The 18,216-nt window shown below is 41.1% G+C and overlaps 1 protein-coding gene across 1 annotated transcript in view; it reads right to left on the reverse strand.

Annotated features, from left to right (window-relative positions):
• Positions 1-2,922: 2,922 nt before the first annotated feature.
• Positions 2,923-18,216, reverse strand: part of lrrfip1b (leucine rich repeat (in FLII) interacting protein 1b) — a 67,809-nt gene continuing 52,515 nt past the window's right edge. Inside the window, exons 8-13 of the mRNA XM_080421908.1 lie at positions 15,139-15,277; positions 9,760-9,809; positions 8,340-8,454; positions 5,656-5,735; positions 5,425-5,529; positions 2,923-5,132 (exon numbers count right to left, since the gene is read on the reverse strand). Coding sequence (XP_080278034.1) covers positions 5,022-5,132; positions 5,425-5,529; positions 5,656-5,735; positions 8,340-8,454; positions 9,760-9,809; positions 15,139-15,277 — 600 coding nt within the window. The 3' untranslated portion in view covers positions 2,923-5,021. The remainder of the gene's footprint in view (positions 5,133-5,424; positions 5,530-5,655; positions 5,736-8,339; positions 8,455-9,759; positions 9,810-15,138; positions 15,278-18,216) is intronic.

The following is an 18,216-nucleotide window of genomic DNA, read 5'->3' on the forward strand; positions in this document are numbered from 1 at the left end:
GGTGCCTCGTGGCTCAAGTTCGCTTGAAAGGGCACGCCTCCGACACGGTCCAAAACAGAAGGGTAGAAATAATCGACCAAACTTAAGTTTCTTGTTTTATAATCCTGGTCATAGGCCTATCATGTCATTATCATGATAGGCCTTTTAAGAAAATGGTTGAGGACACACACAAGTAGAGAAAGCAGATAAATGTTTGTTGCATGAGTTTAATATAGTGCTTCAAAGAGCCATCTCCAGAACTCTACACTGTTAAACCTCAGAGTTGATTTGTCAATATGTAACTCAAGAGTGTACGAATGAAGGGTGCATTTGGTTTCATTGGTACACTCTCAGATACACATTTAAGACTGAGGATTTTCCAGCGTAAGACACATTACACTGAATCAACAAAACCCACTCTACCACAAACTGGTGTCCATTTAAGAAGAGAAACCCACCGTCCTACTCAATAGGACCAACAATGGAATGGAAGTCACCCGCTGAAACTGGAACGAGGCACACACACACACACGCACGCACGCACGCAGGCACGCAGGCACGCACGCATTCACACCTTTGTATTACTATACTAGTGAGGACATCAGCAATTTAGGAGGCTGATTTTATTAATGCGATTTTACATTTTTGGGTGGTCATTTTAACCCTTAAGTAGCCGATCTTCGCATAGGCCTACCTCCCAACTCAACCCCTAAACCTAACCTGTAAAATAATGTCTAATTCTGACCCCAACCTGAATTGTTTCCTAATTGTAAGTCAAACTCAAAATTGCCTGTCTATATCTCAAATTATACTATACTTGTGGGGACATTTGGCCCTCACAAGTACAGTAATACAAGTACACGCACACACGCGCACACACACACACACACACACACACACACACACACACTCTAAAGACAGAAGTATTGCACAGTGCTTACAATGAGCTTGTTGTGTGTCCAACTGATTCTGATTCTGACACATACGATCATGAAACCGAAAACAAAGAAAACGTCAAAGCCTCGTCAACTCGCTGGAGTTCCCTCGCGACACTTGCAGTCGTCCGTGCTTGACCAGAGGCCAAAATGTCAAGGTCGACGGCGGAAGAGAGTGCGTCCTGGTGTCGGTGTGTCTTTTCCCCACGTGCACGCACGCGACCTTGCGTGCTCGAGTCTCCCCACAAGAAAAGGATAGCTGATAATATTATTAGATTTCCCCTTTTGTCCGTTGATATTTCTTGCAGGGCTGCCCCACAATTCGGGGCAGCAACTGATACATTCAAAAACAAAATTGTTATTGCGATACATTATTCAAAACAACTGATAATTATTTGTCTTTCTTCTTGTCGCGTTCTCCTTTGCCATAAGAGTTTCATTCATTAATGTTACATATCCATTTTTAGAAAGAGAACACACACACACACAAACGTTGCTACCCTTAAATTCATTGGTCGATATAAAAAACAAAACAAACAGAATGATATCCTCAAAACACAGTTATTTCAAAAGCAGAGGTCTCTCCATGACTCACAGCATTGACCACTTAAACCCCATGCGGTTGAGCGGAATCCCTCAGGGCTCTATTGTGTTATTGTGGGAAAGCTTTCGCGACGCGTCACGTTGTGAGCTTGTCGATCGGCTATTTTCAGCGAAAGCTTTCCCCACAATAGAGATTGACACAATTAGAGGTTTAAGTGGTTAAAGGTAGAGTAAGTGATTTTCTTTGGTTAAAATAAGTGTTAAATAGCTCTATATTCTGATAGTATTCATTGCTATAGAGTGTTTGTTCAGTAAAAGGAGTCTCCTTGTCTCTCCAGCTCTTTATAAAACAGAAAATGCATTTTCGTTTCAGTTTCATTTCCAATTTTATCCAATCAGGATAGAGAACTCAATCAGGATATAGATTAAACAAGTGAAATTGGAAGTGATGACACTTAGAAATGAGCAGGCAAAATTGGAACTGGAACACTATAAAAATGAAGCTTAAAAATGGGTACTTTCTCCTGATTGGCTGAGATTTTGACACCTACCGGAAAATGTATTTTCTGTTTATTAAAGAGCTGGAGAGACAGGGAGACTCCTGTTACTGAACAAACACTCTATAGCAATGATTACTATCAGAATATAGTGCTTTAACCTTTTAACAAAATACTTTTTGTTTTAACCCAAAAATATCACTTACCCTACCTTTAATAGTAATGCATAATGCACTTGCCAGCAATCATTAAGTAGCCTAACAGTAGGCAAGTAAGTTGTGTTCATTTTCAAACTGTGATATTAAACACTCATGTTTACTTAACCACAATTATAAATCAGCCCCACCCCCCAATAATAATAGGACATAATAATCAAGACATCGACAGGCTTGTGAAATAGTTTCCCCAGTGCCATGGTAAGCACCGTTCCCAATCAAAACAAAAATAAACATATGAAGATAAAAGAAATAAGCTTGAGTTTCCTGGTTCAGTTGTAATGTTTACATGTTGCTCTTTGCCAAACCAGACCAGAACATGAAACAAGGGCCAAGCCTCAGTGGAATACTTCTTCTTTCCAACTCAGCCTTCCTGTGTTGAGTAAAATGGAGTAATTGGGTTTGTGTAACATTCCTAAGTTGCACAGACCCGTATTCATAAATATAAATTTGTGAGATCCAAAATTTTGACACACTTTAACACCTTTCAACATCTTCTGAATCCTGATTATTATATACTGTAGATCAGTGGGTCTCAAACTTTTTCACGTCAAGGACCCCCAAAATGATATGTAATTTGGCCGCGGACCCCCATCTCAAAATATTTTGTTCCGGGGACCCCCCCAGAAGCAAAGATTTTAGTTACAAATTGTTCGCTTTAAAAATATATATATATTCAAAGGTTTGCACAAATGTTCACGATTATTCAAAAATAGCAGATCTACAAGCTCATTGCGCGGCAATGAGCTTGTAGATCTGCTATTTTTGAATAGCCAAAGGTTAAAGTGGTTAAAATTATTGTGATTCTATATTAACACATTTTGCTGGGACCCCCTATAACCCCCCCCAAGGACCCCTGGGGGTCCCCGGACTCAAGCATGAGACCACCTAAGATGAAGCAGGACGTTTTGGTCATACGTGAGGGAACCGGGTGCGTCTCTGCATTAAGAGTAAAACTGCAAAGGATATAACTCTGGAATGTGTTACAACAGTGACCCCCTAGTGTTCAAAAACATGTTTCACAGGGAAAACGGAGCGAGTGAGACCAAGCAGGCCTTTTTTGGCCAACCCAAACAATGTGTTTTGTTTTGACCGCCGCGGTGTCCCACAGGAGTGTGACTTACCACAGTGGTTCCCAAACTTTTTAAATTTTATTTCAAGGACCCCCACTTTGGTATGCAATAGGCCACGGACCCCTCGTGACTCTGAGAGTGTACTTGTACGTAAGAAATTGATTCTGAAATGAATGCCGTCCTCCTGTGATTGACTAAATGTTTCTGCCACTCGCATTGTGCGAGTCTGGCAGAAAAGGGGATCTTTTCAGACACTATAACCAATTAAGCCTGCAAGGGTATTCAAACATTATAAACAAATTATATGCCTACGATTGTCAACATGTTTTGACAATTCTAAACAAAATGATTGTCGAGAATTGTCAAAGAGTTTCACAAATGTTCAAGCGACAGCAGCTGACCTACAAGCTCACAACGCTTGCACGTCGGGACAACAGACTTAAAGTGGTCAATGAGTTTAACGGGCTGTTTGCGTGGCGTCACTCTCGTTCCTGTATTTTCCACATCTGCAGTATTTGCATTCATGTTTTAACCCATTAAGACCTGAAGCCGATTCTACAAATGTCTTCTGAATCCCAACAGTTTTCTGAAAAACGTATGTTTCTATATCAGTGGTTCTCAAACTTTTTCATGTCAAGGACCCCCAAAATGATATGTATTTGGCCGCCGACCCACATCTCAAAATGTTTTGTTCCAGGGACCCCCAGAAGCAAAGAATAGAGTTAAAAATGTTCGCTTTAAACAATATATATTCAAAGATTTGCACACATTTTCACGATTTTTCAAAAATAGCAGATCTACAAGCTCGTAGTGCGGCACTCGGGAGCTTGTAGATCTGCTATTTTTGAATAGCCAAAGTGTAAAATAATGCTTTTTAGCTCAAATTAAAAAGTGACACAGATGCGTTCCAAGTCTTAAAGGGTTAACTGTACTTACATGGGTGGGTGGGTGATTGGGTGGGAGGTTCAACCTCCACCCATTTGGCCCTCAATGCAGTTTACAACAATCGCTACAAATCTGTGTGTGTGTGTGTGTGTGTGTGTGTGTGTGTGTGTGTGTGTGTGTGTGTGTCCCTTTCTGTTTCCAGTCCAGAGACAGTCCACCTCCACCAATCACTTTGGTTGATTGTCAGTCACTGGGGTATACGGTAGCAGAATCGTTCATAACATGGCATGGCTAACTGTGTGTGGTTATGACTTGTGGTGTTATCGTGTTATATTGTACTGGTTCTCAACGTCGGGCCCCCCCTTTTTTGGGTCGCTAACTGTGACACCCTACAAGCGTACACATCTAAACACTCAAGAGGGGTTTACAGCGTAGATTGGGGTTCCAGTAGCCTATGGTTTAGGTCAGTGATTCTCAACCTTTTTAATTTCAAGGACCCCCAGTTTGATATGCGTTAGACCACGGACCGCTCATTTGCAAACGTTTTTCATCTTTGGGACCCCACAATCTACACTGTAAAAAAAAAAAATTACAAATGGACCAAAGTGGACCCGTACGGGTTCTATTTGTATGCCACAGTTACAGACCTGGACCCCCTGGGTGGTCCCCGGATGGCCCAAACGTTGAGAAACCGTTGTTATAATTGTATCATAGAGGTTATGCATTGTAAGCCTTTGTTTTTGTTTTCAGCTGTAATGTCGTGGAATCTTTTTTGGAGCGTCTCTCTCTTGAGAGAGAGTTCAAAGTTCAGGGGGAGGGTCAAGGACCATCAGGGGCCCGGCTGGAGGAAGGGGGGGGGGGGCTTGTTAAGGGTCCTATCCCAGGAAAGAAGCATCACTGCTGGGCGAGCAGGGCATTGCGATTGGCTTTCATCTTCTCCAGTCTCTTGGAGAGATGGTTGTTACTGGCCTCCAGCTCGTCTATACGGTCCAGAGCCGACCTCAGCTAGAGGGGGGGTGGGGGGGGGGGGGAGAGAGAGAGAGAGAGAGAGCATGGATTAAAGCTTGACTGTAAACTCCTTTGGCAGTGTTACATTTTGAAAGAGAGTGAGCGAGTGAAATAACTATTATGATTAATAATAATTGTATAGCACTTTTTTGTAACGGTTACAAGCGTTTCACAGGGCATCAAAGTATTAAAGCGAACATTGTGCGTGAAACATACTAAAAGGCCATAAAAGGCCAGCTGTGATTGGAGAGCGTTCACTAGGTCCTGTCGGGACGGTATTCGGTCTCACCTCTCGTTGCAACTTCCTCTTCTCCACTTTGAGTTCATCTTCAACTTTCTCGGCGTTCTCAGAGGCAGACTTATAGCGCGTTACCTGACCCTCCAACCGTATGATCTGCACAAGACATGAACCGTGAGGGACAGCTTTTTAATGACATTATTTAATATATATGATGACAATTTAATCTAAATGACATGATTTCTTCTTTTCTCTCTCTCTCTCTCTTCTTACAGTACTTACATTTTGTTCTAAAGCAGTGACTTCCTGTTCCGATTTCACCAGTTTAAATTTAAGGTCAGAGATCTGTCTGTTGGCATCTCCTGTGAATAGAAAAAATAGAAGAATAAAAATCATATCCATATGATTAATAACCATTATATGATTTTGTAACAGGCTCAATAGCAGGAGCCAGATTACAGCAGGATTTCTATTCAAAGTTCTCTTTCTGGTAGAGGTTCTCTAAAAAAAGTCCCTGGACCGTCGAGGTTCCTTGAGGGGGTTCCAAATGGACCCTTTCAGGTCTGTAACTCTGAGAGTGTGAACACTCAAACCTCTAACCTCAAGCCTACAGGTCCGTTCACACCGGGATCATTTATTTTGTGCGATTAACCTATTAAAACCAGGAAAGCATCCGTGTCATTTTAGATTTTTAGCAAAATACGTTTTTCAGAGAACCGCCAGGTAGGGTGACCACCTCCAAACAGGCCCATTAAGGGACAGATTAACCCGTTTCGCGGGATATCGCGGGACGCATGCGCGCGTGCATCGTTTTTTTTGCGGTTCTGGGCGGACTGGGTTCGTTTTTTTTCCAGTTTTTGGTTTCTTTATTTTGGTTTTAGGGTTAGGATTAGGAGTTAGGTTAGGGTTATGTTATTTAATTCATATTTTTGCCTGATTTTACCAATTTATTATCACAAAAAACAATTTCTGCCTAATAAAATATTCAAACAAAATGGGTTTATACTAATGTATTTTGTGGATTATATTAGACAACAACTAGACCGTTTCTCAAATAGAGCACCGAAGTCCTGATGTCACTCGTTCATCCCCAGGTTTGCGGAAGTAATTTCTCTATGGAGAATAACATTGGGTCATCTTAGAATCGTCTCATATAAGAATTGTGGTCCAAAAATAAACACTGCGTGTCGGCGTTATTGTCAGGGAGGAGGTTCTGTATCGTTTATGATAGTCAGTCACTTATATTTGATACAGTCTGTTTCTGGCGAAAATGTAACTAATTCGGCGGAAGTAACATTAGCGTTTTCTCACCGTCAGTTGATGCTTCATATCCATAAGAGTCAACCCGCCGGGGTCATTTGTTTATTTTTGGAACACAGTTCTTATTTGACGCGATATTAAATACGTCTATGGGATTCAGAACGGGGGGTGGAAAACTGCGAACCAGGTAGACAAACAAAGGATGTGTAAATGACGTCAGACTTCGGCGGTCTATACTAATCATTGTTTATTATAACAAACAACAACTGGAGTATTTTTCAAAACATCACATTGTTACAGATCGCCATAGAATAAAGTAGCCTACAGTAGCCTACTGAGAGAGAGAGAAAGCGAGCGAGTGAGTCAGCGACAAATCGTACACTCTGCCTTGTTTGGGTCGTTTGACACAGATATCAACCATGTATATTTACTCTCCCAGTCTCTGTTATATGAGCAGAGACTTTTTTTCTTAGCAGCAGGAGTTTCCACTGTTTCCTCCATTTTCGCTTTGTATTTTTGCCGCACAGCGATGACACTAGTCCGCACTGTTGTACCTGTGTGTGCGTGAGCTGCCTGTCAGCTGTGACCTGTGGAGTGTGGAGTGTGGACGCGGAGTCGCGGATGTTGTTTTTTGGTCCACCCCCCACTCCCCCCCAACCAATGGCGTTTCACAAATACATACAGCATTGACCAATTACATTTATCCAAGAATAGTATTTCACAGATATAAGAGGGTATTGCAAGTTAACTTAAAAATGTAATTAACATTTTTTTTTTTTTATAAAATAAAAATCTTTTTTTCCCCATAACTTTGATTTTCGGGACATTGCCCTGCTTGTGCGGGACGCGGGACAGAGGGTCCAATTTCGGGACTGTCCCGCGAATTTCGGGACGGGTGGTCACCCTACCGCCAGGATTTAGAACAGTGGTTCTCAAAAATAGCAGATCTACAAGCTCACAGCGTGAGCACTGTGAGCTTGTACGTCTGCTATTTAAAAAAAAGAATCTTCAATGAACATGAATATTACGCGGCAATAAAAGCAACGTTAATATATTTGGGAAACGGGGTAAACTTTTCACCGCGAATAAAATATGCATTTTCGGGTACTTTATCCGTCCCGGTGTGTACGGGCCTTAAACCCTAAACTGCAGGAACATACAGAACTAGGCATGACCTCTCTGACCAGTGCCGGCTTAATGGAAGGGCTTTAGGTGCTGCAGCACAGGGCACCAACCTTGGGGGGGGGGGCACCAAACGGCGGGGAGAAAGTGAAAGAAGACTCAACTATGGCCGAAGAGAGGTGAAATTTAGAAGCAACGGCTGGCTGCTGAAGGAGCGCTAAAACGGTGAAACGCGCCGGTGAAGCGTCAATTTTCCGCGCTAAAGGTCATTACACACCGGCGACTATGCGAATATACGCAAAATTCGGACTCGTTCCGAATAATTAAAAGACGCTTTTTCGCTTCGCTTTTTCGCTCCGTGGAAGCTTGCATTCACTTTATAAGGTTTTTAAAAAAAACGTATTATTCGCATGAAAAAATTGCCCCCGGTGTGACCGGAGCTTTACAGTTGATAGCAAAACGAGCAGTATGGAAGGCTTAAAGTGATGAAACATTGTACAAATCAGCCATTTGATATTTCCCACTGCAGGTGTTGTGCGACAGTGAGGACGTTTGCAGTTCAGGTGTTGTGTTGCGAGACTCACTCTGCAGGTCCAGTAGATGTGGATCCATGCCGTTCTCCAGTCTCTCTTCCTCTGGATTGGAACCTTCTGTCCCGTTACGCTGGTTCTGGTCCAACTGAGACTTCATCCTACGCACCTACACACGCACGCACACACACACACACACACACACAATATATAAGGTATGAATTATGGCTGCACGATATTAGGAAAATATGTGATATGCTATAACACTGTTGAATATTGTGACAATATAACTCGCGATAATAGTAAACAAATACTGAGGTACAGTATACAGTTTGAACATCTTTCTGCTCACATAGAACCCAGATAGTGAATAGCCTTACTGTATGGACTCACTGAGAGAAAACGAAGAAAGAAAGAAATGGATTAGTGTATATTTCCATTCCAACGACATGGTTTTACTGACAACAGCACCTGGCTACAGCTGCTATTGACAATGCATATCGTTGCTGTCGGGCAGAAACCTCTGATCACCATATTTGAACCCCCTACTTGAACACATTACAGCATCACACAAAAATAGGGGTATCGTCCCGCGATATATCGCGATACGTTTTCGTGACGATATGTATCGGTTTTTTTTCAATAATAATAATCAGGCATGCAAACAGCCCCGAGGTGAAAGGGGTGACAACATGTTGTTTTTTTCGGGTCAGGTGTCACACTATTGCCCTATTTGGATTCAAAACGGCTATTGTTGCTGAAAAGCTACAAGTTTGCGTCTGAATAATGCAAAAACTGAATTATTTGTTTGCATTTTTTCTCCCCCATATATTTTCATAATAAAAAAGTGCGTATCGTATCGAAATCGTATCGAAGTTGTGAGCCAAATATCGTATCGTATCGTTTGGTGAAATTAGTGAATCGGCACACCCCTACACAAAAAGTATCAAAAGTAGCAGATCCACCAGCTGGAAACACTGCGCGTTTTGAGCTTGTCGATCTGCTACTTTTGATATTTTGGAATTTGAATCCTGAAAAGTAACAGTTTTGGACATATGAGGTTTCCACTCGACAGAGATACACTGTACACCACCAACTTAGGAACACAGTTGCTCACTGCTCCGCGTAAAACATTTTCTTCTAATCTAAACAAAAACATCCTTTATACCTGGAATGTTGAAATGGATAAACATCCGAAAACAAGTTAAATAATCTCCTCTGTGACATGTAAAAGTCATGTAAAAGATATGTCTTTTTGCGATAGTGTATGTTGATATTGCGATGACGATACATTTTCGATATATTGCACAGCCCTAGTATAAATACAGTACAAACACACACACCCACACACAGATTACACACACTCAAACATGTGCTCACATATATCAACACAAGCATACACAAAAAAAGTAAATTGGGATGGACTGAATTCATTCATTAGTGTTTGGTAACGATGTCATGACGTCTACCTCACCTGATCCATTAGACTTTCTCTCTCGTCAACTAGCTTCCTCAGTCGCAGCTCTGCAACAAAACAGGGAGAGATCAGACCTTTGCCACACTATTAGAAAGGAATAGCACAGATTGCCTGAAACGCAATGAATTGCTCCAGTGTTGAAATTAATTAAACAGAATGTAACACAAAGAATAGATTCTAAATGAATTAATAGAGGAGGATTTGAGTCAAGTTTTCAGTAAAAAATACTATATGGTGTAGTATTCTATCAGCAATATTTGGCCGTCAGTCACTGGGCTTGAGGAGCTAGCATTCCAGTTATTTTTTTATAACTACATTTATACAGTTTATATAGTTAACCACATACTTATACCTATATACTTCCTTGACCCTCAGTGCTTTATACTTGGTGCCTTCTTTTATCCCCTCGCCACCAATTCTCTTGAACATAGCTAATCTACATACACGGTTGCTATTTTCACAGAAAGCACATGTATTTTTTACCAAATGTTTGCCTATTATGACATGACCAGAATAGGGAGGCTAGGGTTCATGTGGTTAATTGGGGCATGACAGTTTATTGAGGACTATTTGAGAGGAAGATAATGGGAGTCTGGTGGGCGATCAATAGGCTAGAGCAGTGGTTCTCAAACATGTCAAGGACCCCCAAATTGATGTATTTGGCAATGGACCCCCATCTTAAAATTGAGTCAGGGACACCCATAAGAGAATATATGTGTTGTTCTACAGTATGTGTTAAAAAATGATTCCAAATTTCTCACAATTCTTCAATATCTTTTTAAAATAGCTGATCTACAAGCTCTTAACCCGACTCACGCTGTGAGCGTGTAAATCAGCTATTTTCAAATAACCAAGAAATAAAACGGGGTCAAAATGGGACATCTGATTTTATGATGATATATTAACTCATTTTGCAGCAAGGACCCCTGGGAGTCCCCCGACCCCCCATTGAGAACCACTGGGCTAGAAAGTACCTTTGATTACTGACTGACACCTATGCCAGTAGCATATTATGTTAAAGTCCTGCAATTAAATGATGTCACATCAGATGAGCAGGCTAGTATGAACAGTAATGACAAAACCCATTATTCTTTCACAATTTAAATATCAAGTTTATTCATTCAAAATGCATTTAAGACGATCATATTCAATTCATCAATTATTCCACAACTCATTCAGTGCCAAAAATATTTCTGTCTATATCACCCCTGTGCCAAGGCCAAAAATACATTGTAAAAAAAAAAGTGCTTAGGAGCCGAGATACAGCCTTTTTCAGTAAGAAGTTAAACAAGAAGTGAATGGAGCAGCAAATCTTCAAATCATCATATCTTGGGTTCTGAACCTTTTTTTTTTTTCATGACGTCTCAGACGTCATTGGCACTCTGGGCTTATGAAAAACGTCAACCCATAATCCTAAATGATCTAGGCATGCAACAATGCATTGTTGATGTAATAAGACCTTCACTGTGTTGCATCGATTAGTTTGATGCATGTGTGCAGTCACACCTAGTCCAATTAGTTTGACTACATAGCATGCATACTGTACATGCCATATAATCTTTGAAAAATCGTGAACATTTGTGGAATCTTTGAATATATATATATATATATATATATATATATATATATATATATATATATATATATATATATATATATATATATATATATATATATATATAATATATTGTATATTAAAGTGAACATTTGTCATTTGCCAAATGTTCATTTGTCAAACATTTGACAAAATGTCTTCTAAATCCTAACAGTTTTCTGAAAAACTATTGTTACTATATCAGTGGTGCTCAAACTTTTTCATGTCAAGGACCCCCAAAATTATACGTTTTTGGCCACAGATCAACATCAAAATATGTTGTTCCAGGGACCCCCCAGAAGCAAAAGATTTGAGTTAAAAATGTTTTTTTAAATTGCACAAATGTTCAAGATTTTTCAAAAAAATAGCAGATCTACAAGCTTGTAGATCTGCTATTTTTTTTGCTATTTTTTAATAGCCAAAGTATACAATAATGGTTATAGCTCAAATCTAAAATGACACAGACGCGTTCCCGGATTGAATGGGTTAAAGATTAGGAACATCTAAACTTTCTAGAATATTTTCTTTGTGTATATTTTGGGTGATTTCCTATATATCAAAATGTATTAAGATAAAACATGTCCTGTTCATTCATTATTTCAAGTAGTATAAAACAAAATATTCAGAAATACAATCGCAACTGAGCGAGGCCAGAGAATATTTTTTGCACTGGCAGATTTGTCTGGTTTCCAGGCTACAATGTATCCCATGAGCAAGCAGGCAGGCTCTATTAGCTCAATGGTAAACATTTCAGCACTTGCACAGGAAACCGGGTTCAAATCCGGGGTAGAAGCGGAAAGTTACATAATGCAGCTTTAATACAAATTCTTTACTATAAAATGCCACAATTATTCCAGCCCTTAATTCCTTTTTTTGTAGCCAAACTGTGACATTCCGTAAGATCATCTCTTTAACAACAGCCTCAGCTCTTGATTTTCCGTCCTGTTCGAGCCTCTGTCCCTCCCGCACGACTGGTTGCTTCTCCTGCGCCGCCTCCTGCTCGTCTAGACGGCGACCGGCTTCCTCGCAACTGTCCATGTCACCGACCGATGGCTGCTCAATCATCCGACTGGTTGACTCGCCTGTCGTCGTGTGCTCTACACACGACACATCCAGCGAAGCCTCATCTGACCTGGACCTCACTGGCCTGCTCGCGTCAAAGTAGGAGTCAAATGAAAACGGCACCATCAGAATAATGGTCCAATTGTCCATCATTTCCAGCTTCAACAACAGAGGAGGATGCTACTTTTCCTCCAGGGAAACATTTGTCTTTTACTTCAGAAATCCTCATGGCGGACGTCACTCCAGATGGGGTTTCTGTCATTTGTACAGCCTTTGTGCTCTTCTGTTGAACATCCTTCGCGCTACGAGCAGGTTCCTGCCAGATCCCATCAGAAACGTTCTCCACAGTGTTTGTCTGCGAGTCAGTTAACCACTGGTGGGACTGAGGTGAGAATTCTAGAAGGGACTCCTGAGGATACATTGTTGTCATTGTGTTGCTGTTCCATAAGCCCTCTGTGAAGCATCTCTTCCAATCCACTCCGGTCTCTGCACAATCCATTAGGGATGAACGATGAGGTTGCTGATGACTTCACCGCTTTTGCCTGTCCTTCTTGACTTTCTCCTTCATGCTGCAATAGCTTTTCCAAAGTCCGAAAGGCCTCTCCTTCTGTCTCATATATGTACTTATCGAAGACTGCTTCCTTTTCTGACCTGCATGGAAGAAGCTCTGCACTCGTTGGTTTGTTCCACCAGATGCCCTGATAAAGTCATCGAATTGCTTGTTACCATGGGTGGTGTACTGCTGTGGGATATCCGTTTGGCTTTGCACATTCGTTTGTTGTTGGTTCTGGAGCCGTTGAGGGTAAACTTTTTCATGGCATGGAACATTTTTACAGTCGCATTCATTCACAGTCAGTTTGTCACCAAACATATTCTCGCGTTTTGATGTCTGATCACCAATAGTACTGCACAGCTGTGGCATAAAGGTCATTGCCTTTCTGTTCTTCACACCCTGCTCCCACGACAGACACAACCTCCCAATCATCACATACAGATTCATTCAGCACAACAGCCTCATCGCACGAGGAAAGCTCATCTTCAGCCACCGCTGTAATGGGCTTTCTTTGATGATGTTCATTCTGACAACGTAGTTTCCGAGAGGCTACACGATTTGACACGGTGGCCCTGTTTTTTATGGTGATGTCCCTCACAGCCGTGGGTGGAACAGTTCTTGTTCTGTTGTTCGGTGTTTGAGTTTCTCCTACATTTCCAAGGTCTCTACTATTTTTCTTGTCGGATGACTGCTCCATTTTCACTACGATGGCTTTTTGATGCGACACTGCATGCACATGGGATTCTTTGACAACACAGCCAGGCTCCTTTCCCCCTTTCTGGGTTTTGCATCTGATATTCAGATCTAGGTCGCCGCCAGCGACATCAATACCTTGCATGTTATTTTCCGTCTGGACGCAAGCCGTTTCCTCCCGTCTAGTTAAAGGTTGTTTGTTTCTGTCATTCCTGTATGCTTGTCTTCCCGCGGGAATCCACGCTCCCCGAATCCTGGCTGGGTTGCTTTTATTTCTGACTGTCCTGTTCGGATCCCTTTTAACTCCCTTATATCTGACGGAAGATTTCCTCCTCCCGCCCTCATTTCTGATTGCCTGTTTTTCCTTTGCATCTTGCATCGTTGGGTACTTTGTTTCCGAATGTATCCTCTGTGGGCGATATGTCACATGCTCCTCCGGGTGTGTTGTATTGTCGCAGCCATAGCCACGCCTCTCTATCGCTCTCCCTGAAAGACCACCAGGATAACATTGAGGAAGAGTAGAATTCATTAGGTGGAGACTTTTTTTTTAAAACATATGATTGCTTCAGTGGGAATTAACCCGTCAGAGACTGGATGGGAGAGGAATCATTCTCTCCACCACAGGAGATGTGTAGGACGTGATGAAGTCTAACAGGTCGGCTGTCGGTTTTCAAAAATCCCACCTGAGGAAGAGTCTAAATTCATGCAATTTATCCACTTGATCACACGACAACTAAACCTTTATCATAGAAAAAAAGTTAATATAGTATGGCAAAGCAGGATAATTGCATTGAAACATACACAGAACTAAAATAATGTATTGCCAAAATGGTAAATATCCATTTTAGAGGGATAAAAAGAGGGAAAAACAAAGCTCTTTAATAAATAGAAAATACATTTTCAGGTGCAATTGTATCTGCTTATTTATTTGTGTCATCACTTCCAATTTCATTTGTTTAATCTGTATTCTGAGTCTGAGTTCTCTATCCTGATTGGATGAAATTAGTACCCCGACCTGAAAAATCATTTTCTGGAGAGACATGGAGACTCCTGTTACTGAACAAACACTCAATAGCAATGAGTACTATCAGAATATAGAATAAGAATAATTTAACACTTACTGTATATCAAATACACTTACTCTACCTTTAAGAAAACTGGACCCGAATTGGCTCTGTACTTGGACCACTTTTTTCCGTCTACATCAAATCTCCTCGCCAAAAATAGCAGACGTGAGCGTTGTAGCTTCAGCTTGTAAATCAGCTATTTTTGGCTAATGTCCCCTCCCAGAAAATGGATGCTGGGGTTCAAGTAAAGGAAAATAAAGTAAAGTAAAGAGTAATTGGAGAGAATATGCACCACATTTCAAATGTTGGACATCTCCTTTTTGGAACTAAAACTCTTCATTTGATAAAGACATATCATCTATACACACACATAACAAATATAATTAGGTCCATTATGGCTCTCTTACCCAGCATGCTCTCTGCTCCAACGTGAGGTGACTCCTGAGCCAATCGGGAGGCGGAATCTGCACTGATGTCGTCATCAGCGTCCCTCTGTCCCGTCTCCCCATTGGTTGTCACCTCAGGAGACAGCACGATTCCGTGTTTCTGTTCCGGAGAGACCACAGACAAGTCAGGCCATTTTCAAACGTATGTTCATATAATTGGTCCTAGCTAATGCTATTATAAGGTGGCACCATTTCTGTCTACTCACTCTGTGTCTCATAGATGGGCTGTGGACAGTTCAGAAACCTGCCTACCAGTGACATCATCACCAAAAATGACTTATTTTCTATCAATTACACTCCCCATGAAGCATTGAATTAATGAATATTTTTTGTTTTTTGTCGCATTCCTAAGCCAATAATTTGATGAATAATTTGAGTCTCCTACCGGATACATTAGCATCTTTCCGCCAGTCATCATATTATTGGCTTAGAAATTCGACAAAAACTAAATTTCCATGAATTCAATACTTCATTGGGTGTGTAATTGATAAAAAAATAATATTTTTTTGGGGTGAACTACGCCTTTAATAAAAGAAGAATAATCCATTTCCAAAGCTTCCCAGTTCAATCACAACACCTTTCCTTTACCTCGGTCTTTCAAAGTCAATGAAATGTGAGAACTGAGACTCCAGATAAAGTACAGCCATTCATTGTGCATTGTACCCGCAGTTACTTGCACCATTATTGCAAACATACAGTACACACACAGCTAACTTGAGCTGGTGCTGACTGCAGACTTTGACCCCCCCGTGTACCTTGAGCGCCTCCCTGAGTCGGACCACCTCGTCCCTGAAACGGTCGCGCTCGATCCGTACAATGTCCGAGAAGTCCCTCTGCCTCTCTAAGGCCTGAGGGGTCAGCCCGCAGCAAGAGGTCAAGACAGAGGTTAGTAGAGAGGAGAGGAAGGGAAAGATGAGTTCACAAAGGTTAAAGCTAGAAGCAAAAGAGATGTTACAGTGGAAATATGTAGGAAAGTTAGAGTAGTTAAGAAATTGTATGTAAGAAATAAGACTTTTTTTAGTGCCACAGTTGGTTAGATAGCGACATTAGTGGCCACTGCATAACTCCTCCATCCTGCATTGGCACTGTATACAGTGCACTCCTCAATGCATATTTCCTGCATTGTGGCAGCTCTGATTAATTACTATTGTGATGGCTATCGTACACATTAATCTTCAGGCATTTAAGATGCATTAGTACTGTATACGATGGTAGCCATTTCTGCAACATGCCTCAAATGCATCTTTCCTGCATTGTGTACTATTGCGGTGGCCAGTGTTGGGTAAGTTACTCAGGGAGAGTAATAAGTTATTAGTTGCTTATTACGCCTAATATTACATTTCAGTTTACTTGGTATCAAGAGTAACTAGTTAAATTACAAGTTGTATAACTAACTATATTACTTTTGCACGCACATGTTACGTCATATTTTGTGAGAGGGTGCATGACTTAAAAAGAGCAGATGTACAAGCTAACAATGTGTCACTTGGCTTGTAGATCGGTTATTTTTTTTGCATGTGACAAACTCCTACTATGGAGTATAAATTATAGCTATTATAGCGTCTCGATCAAAAAACAATCACGTTCATTTTAACTTAGTAACTCAAAGTTACTTGGATTAATAAACTGTGTTATTATTACCGTTTTGGCAATTGTAATAACAGTTACAATGTAGTTCCACTACTATTGGGGAACGTAATAATATGACAGTAATATATTACTGAGTAAATAGTTACTGCCCAACACTGGTGGAGCCTATTGTACAGTTTATTGTTCATGCATCCATTCACTGTTACACAATAGAGCGGCTATATTTCGACCAGCTAGTCACCAAAAGCACTCATTTTAACTTCAGATCTTTCCTCTCTCTTTTTCTTTGACCTTTTTTCCAATAATCCCAGAGGAGTAACGGTTCAGGAAAGCATGCGGTAGAAAACACAGGACTTGTGCAAACTGTAGCTGAGTGGGTTGGTGTTGGTGTTGTTGTCCAGAGAGGTGCTGGAATGGTTAAGAGCCCTGTCTGTTTCTGGTGACACACATCACGTGTCCTTCCTGCCCTGCAGCAGTGGTTCTCAACCTTTTCCGGCCGCGACCCCCCAAAATTATTTGAACTGGGGACCCCCCAAAATATACATATTTGAACCGGGGACCCCCACCCTGACAAGCACGAATTGTAGGAGTTGAGGCATTACATTTAGTTTGACTCAGTTCCACAGATACATATTGTGAAAATAGCAGATCTACAAGCTCACAACGGCTTGCGTTGCAAGCCGTTGTGAGCTTGTAGATCTGCTATTTTCACAATTTTTGCCTCTTTCTTATATTATTTGACAATTTGGCCAATGTTTGACCAGTTTTTATAGTATAATGTTAGAAAGGTCTTAAAATTCCTTAAATTGTCACTTCACTGTCATCTGGGGGACCCCCCTGAGGGTCCCGACCCACGGGTTGAGAACCACTGCCCTATAGGATCACATTTCTCCAGAGCTGTCACTCCTGTGTGTCCTCAACATATTTTCCTTCTCAGCTTTACTGATAGTCTGCGTACAAAAGGAAGCAGACTTCTGTAGCAGTCATTTTTATAGAGCCTTTATCTTTGCAACAGCTGAATTATTTAGTCCTGATCACTTCAGTATTAATCATTGAGAGGCCATTTCGGCATCCTCCACTGTTAATTACTAAACTGTACAGCGATGTTTCTCAAACTTTTTCATGTTCATGTTAAGGACGCCCACATTAATATGTTTCTGGCCACGCCAGACCCCCCATATGAAAATATGTTGTGCCAGGGGCCCCCATACAAGACGTGTGTTCAAATGTTTCAAAGAATATGGCACATTTCTTTCACCTATTCCTCTTTCAAGATTTTTTTGTTGTAGATTGGCGATTTTCTAATTGCCGATATGTGGTTAAAGTTGTTAAATAAAATATAGCATTTTGATGCTATATTAACAAATTGCTGGAGACACCCTGGAACCCCCTCAAGGACCCCCGTGGGGGTCCACCGACCCCACTTTGAGAACCACTGCTGTACAGCAC

The sequence above is a fragment of the Gymnoscopelus braueri genome (assembly GCF_963280865.1).
Source record: "Gymnoscopelus braueri genome assembly, chromosome: 24".
NCBI classification, from domain to species: domain Eukaryota; kingdom Metazoa; phylum Chordata; class Actinopteri; order Myctophiformes; family Myctophidae; genus Gymnoscopelus; species Gymnoscopelus braueri.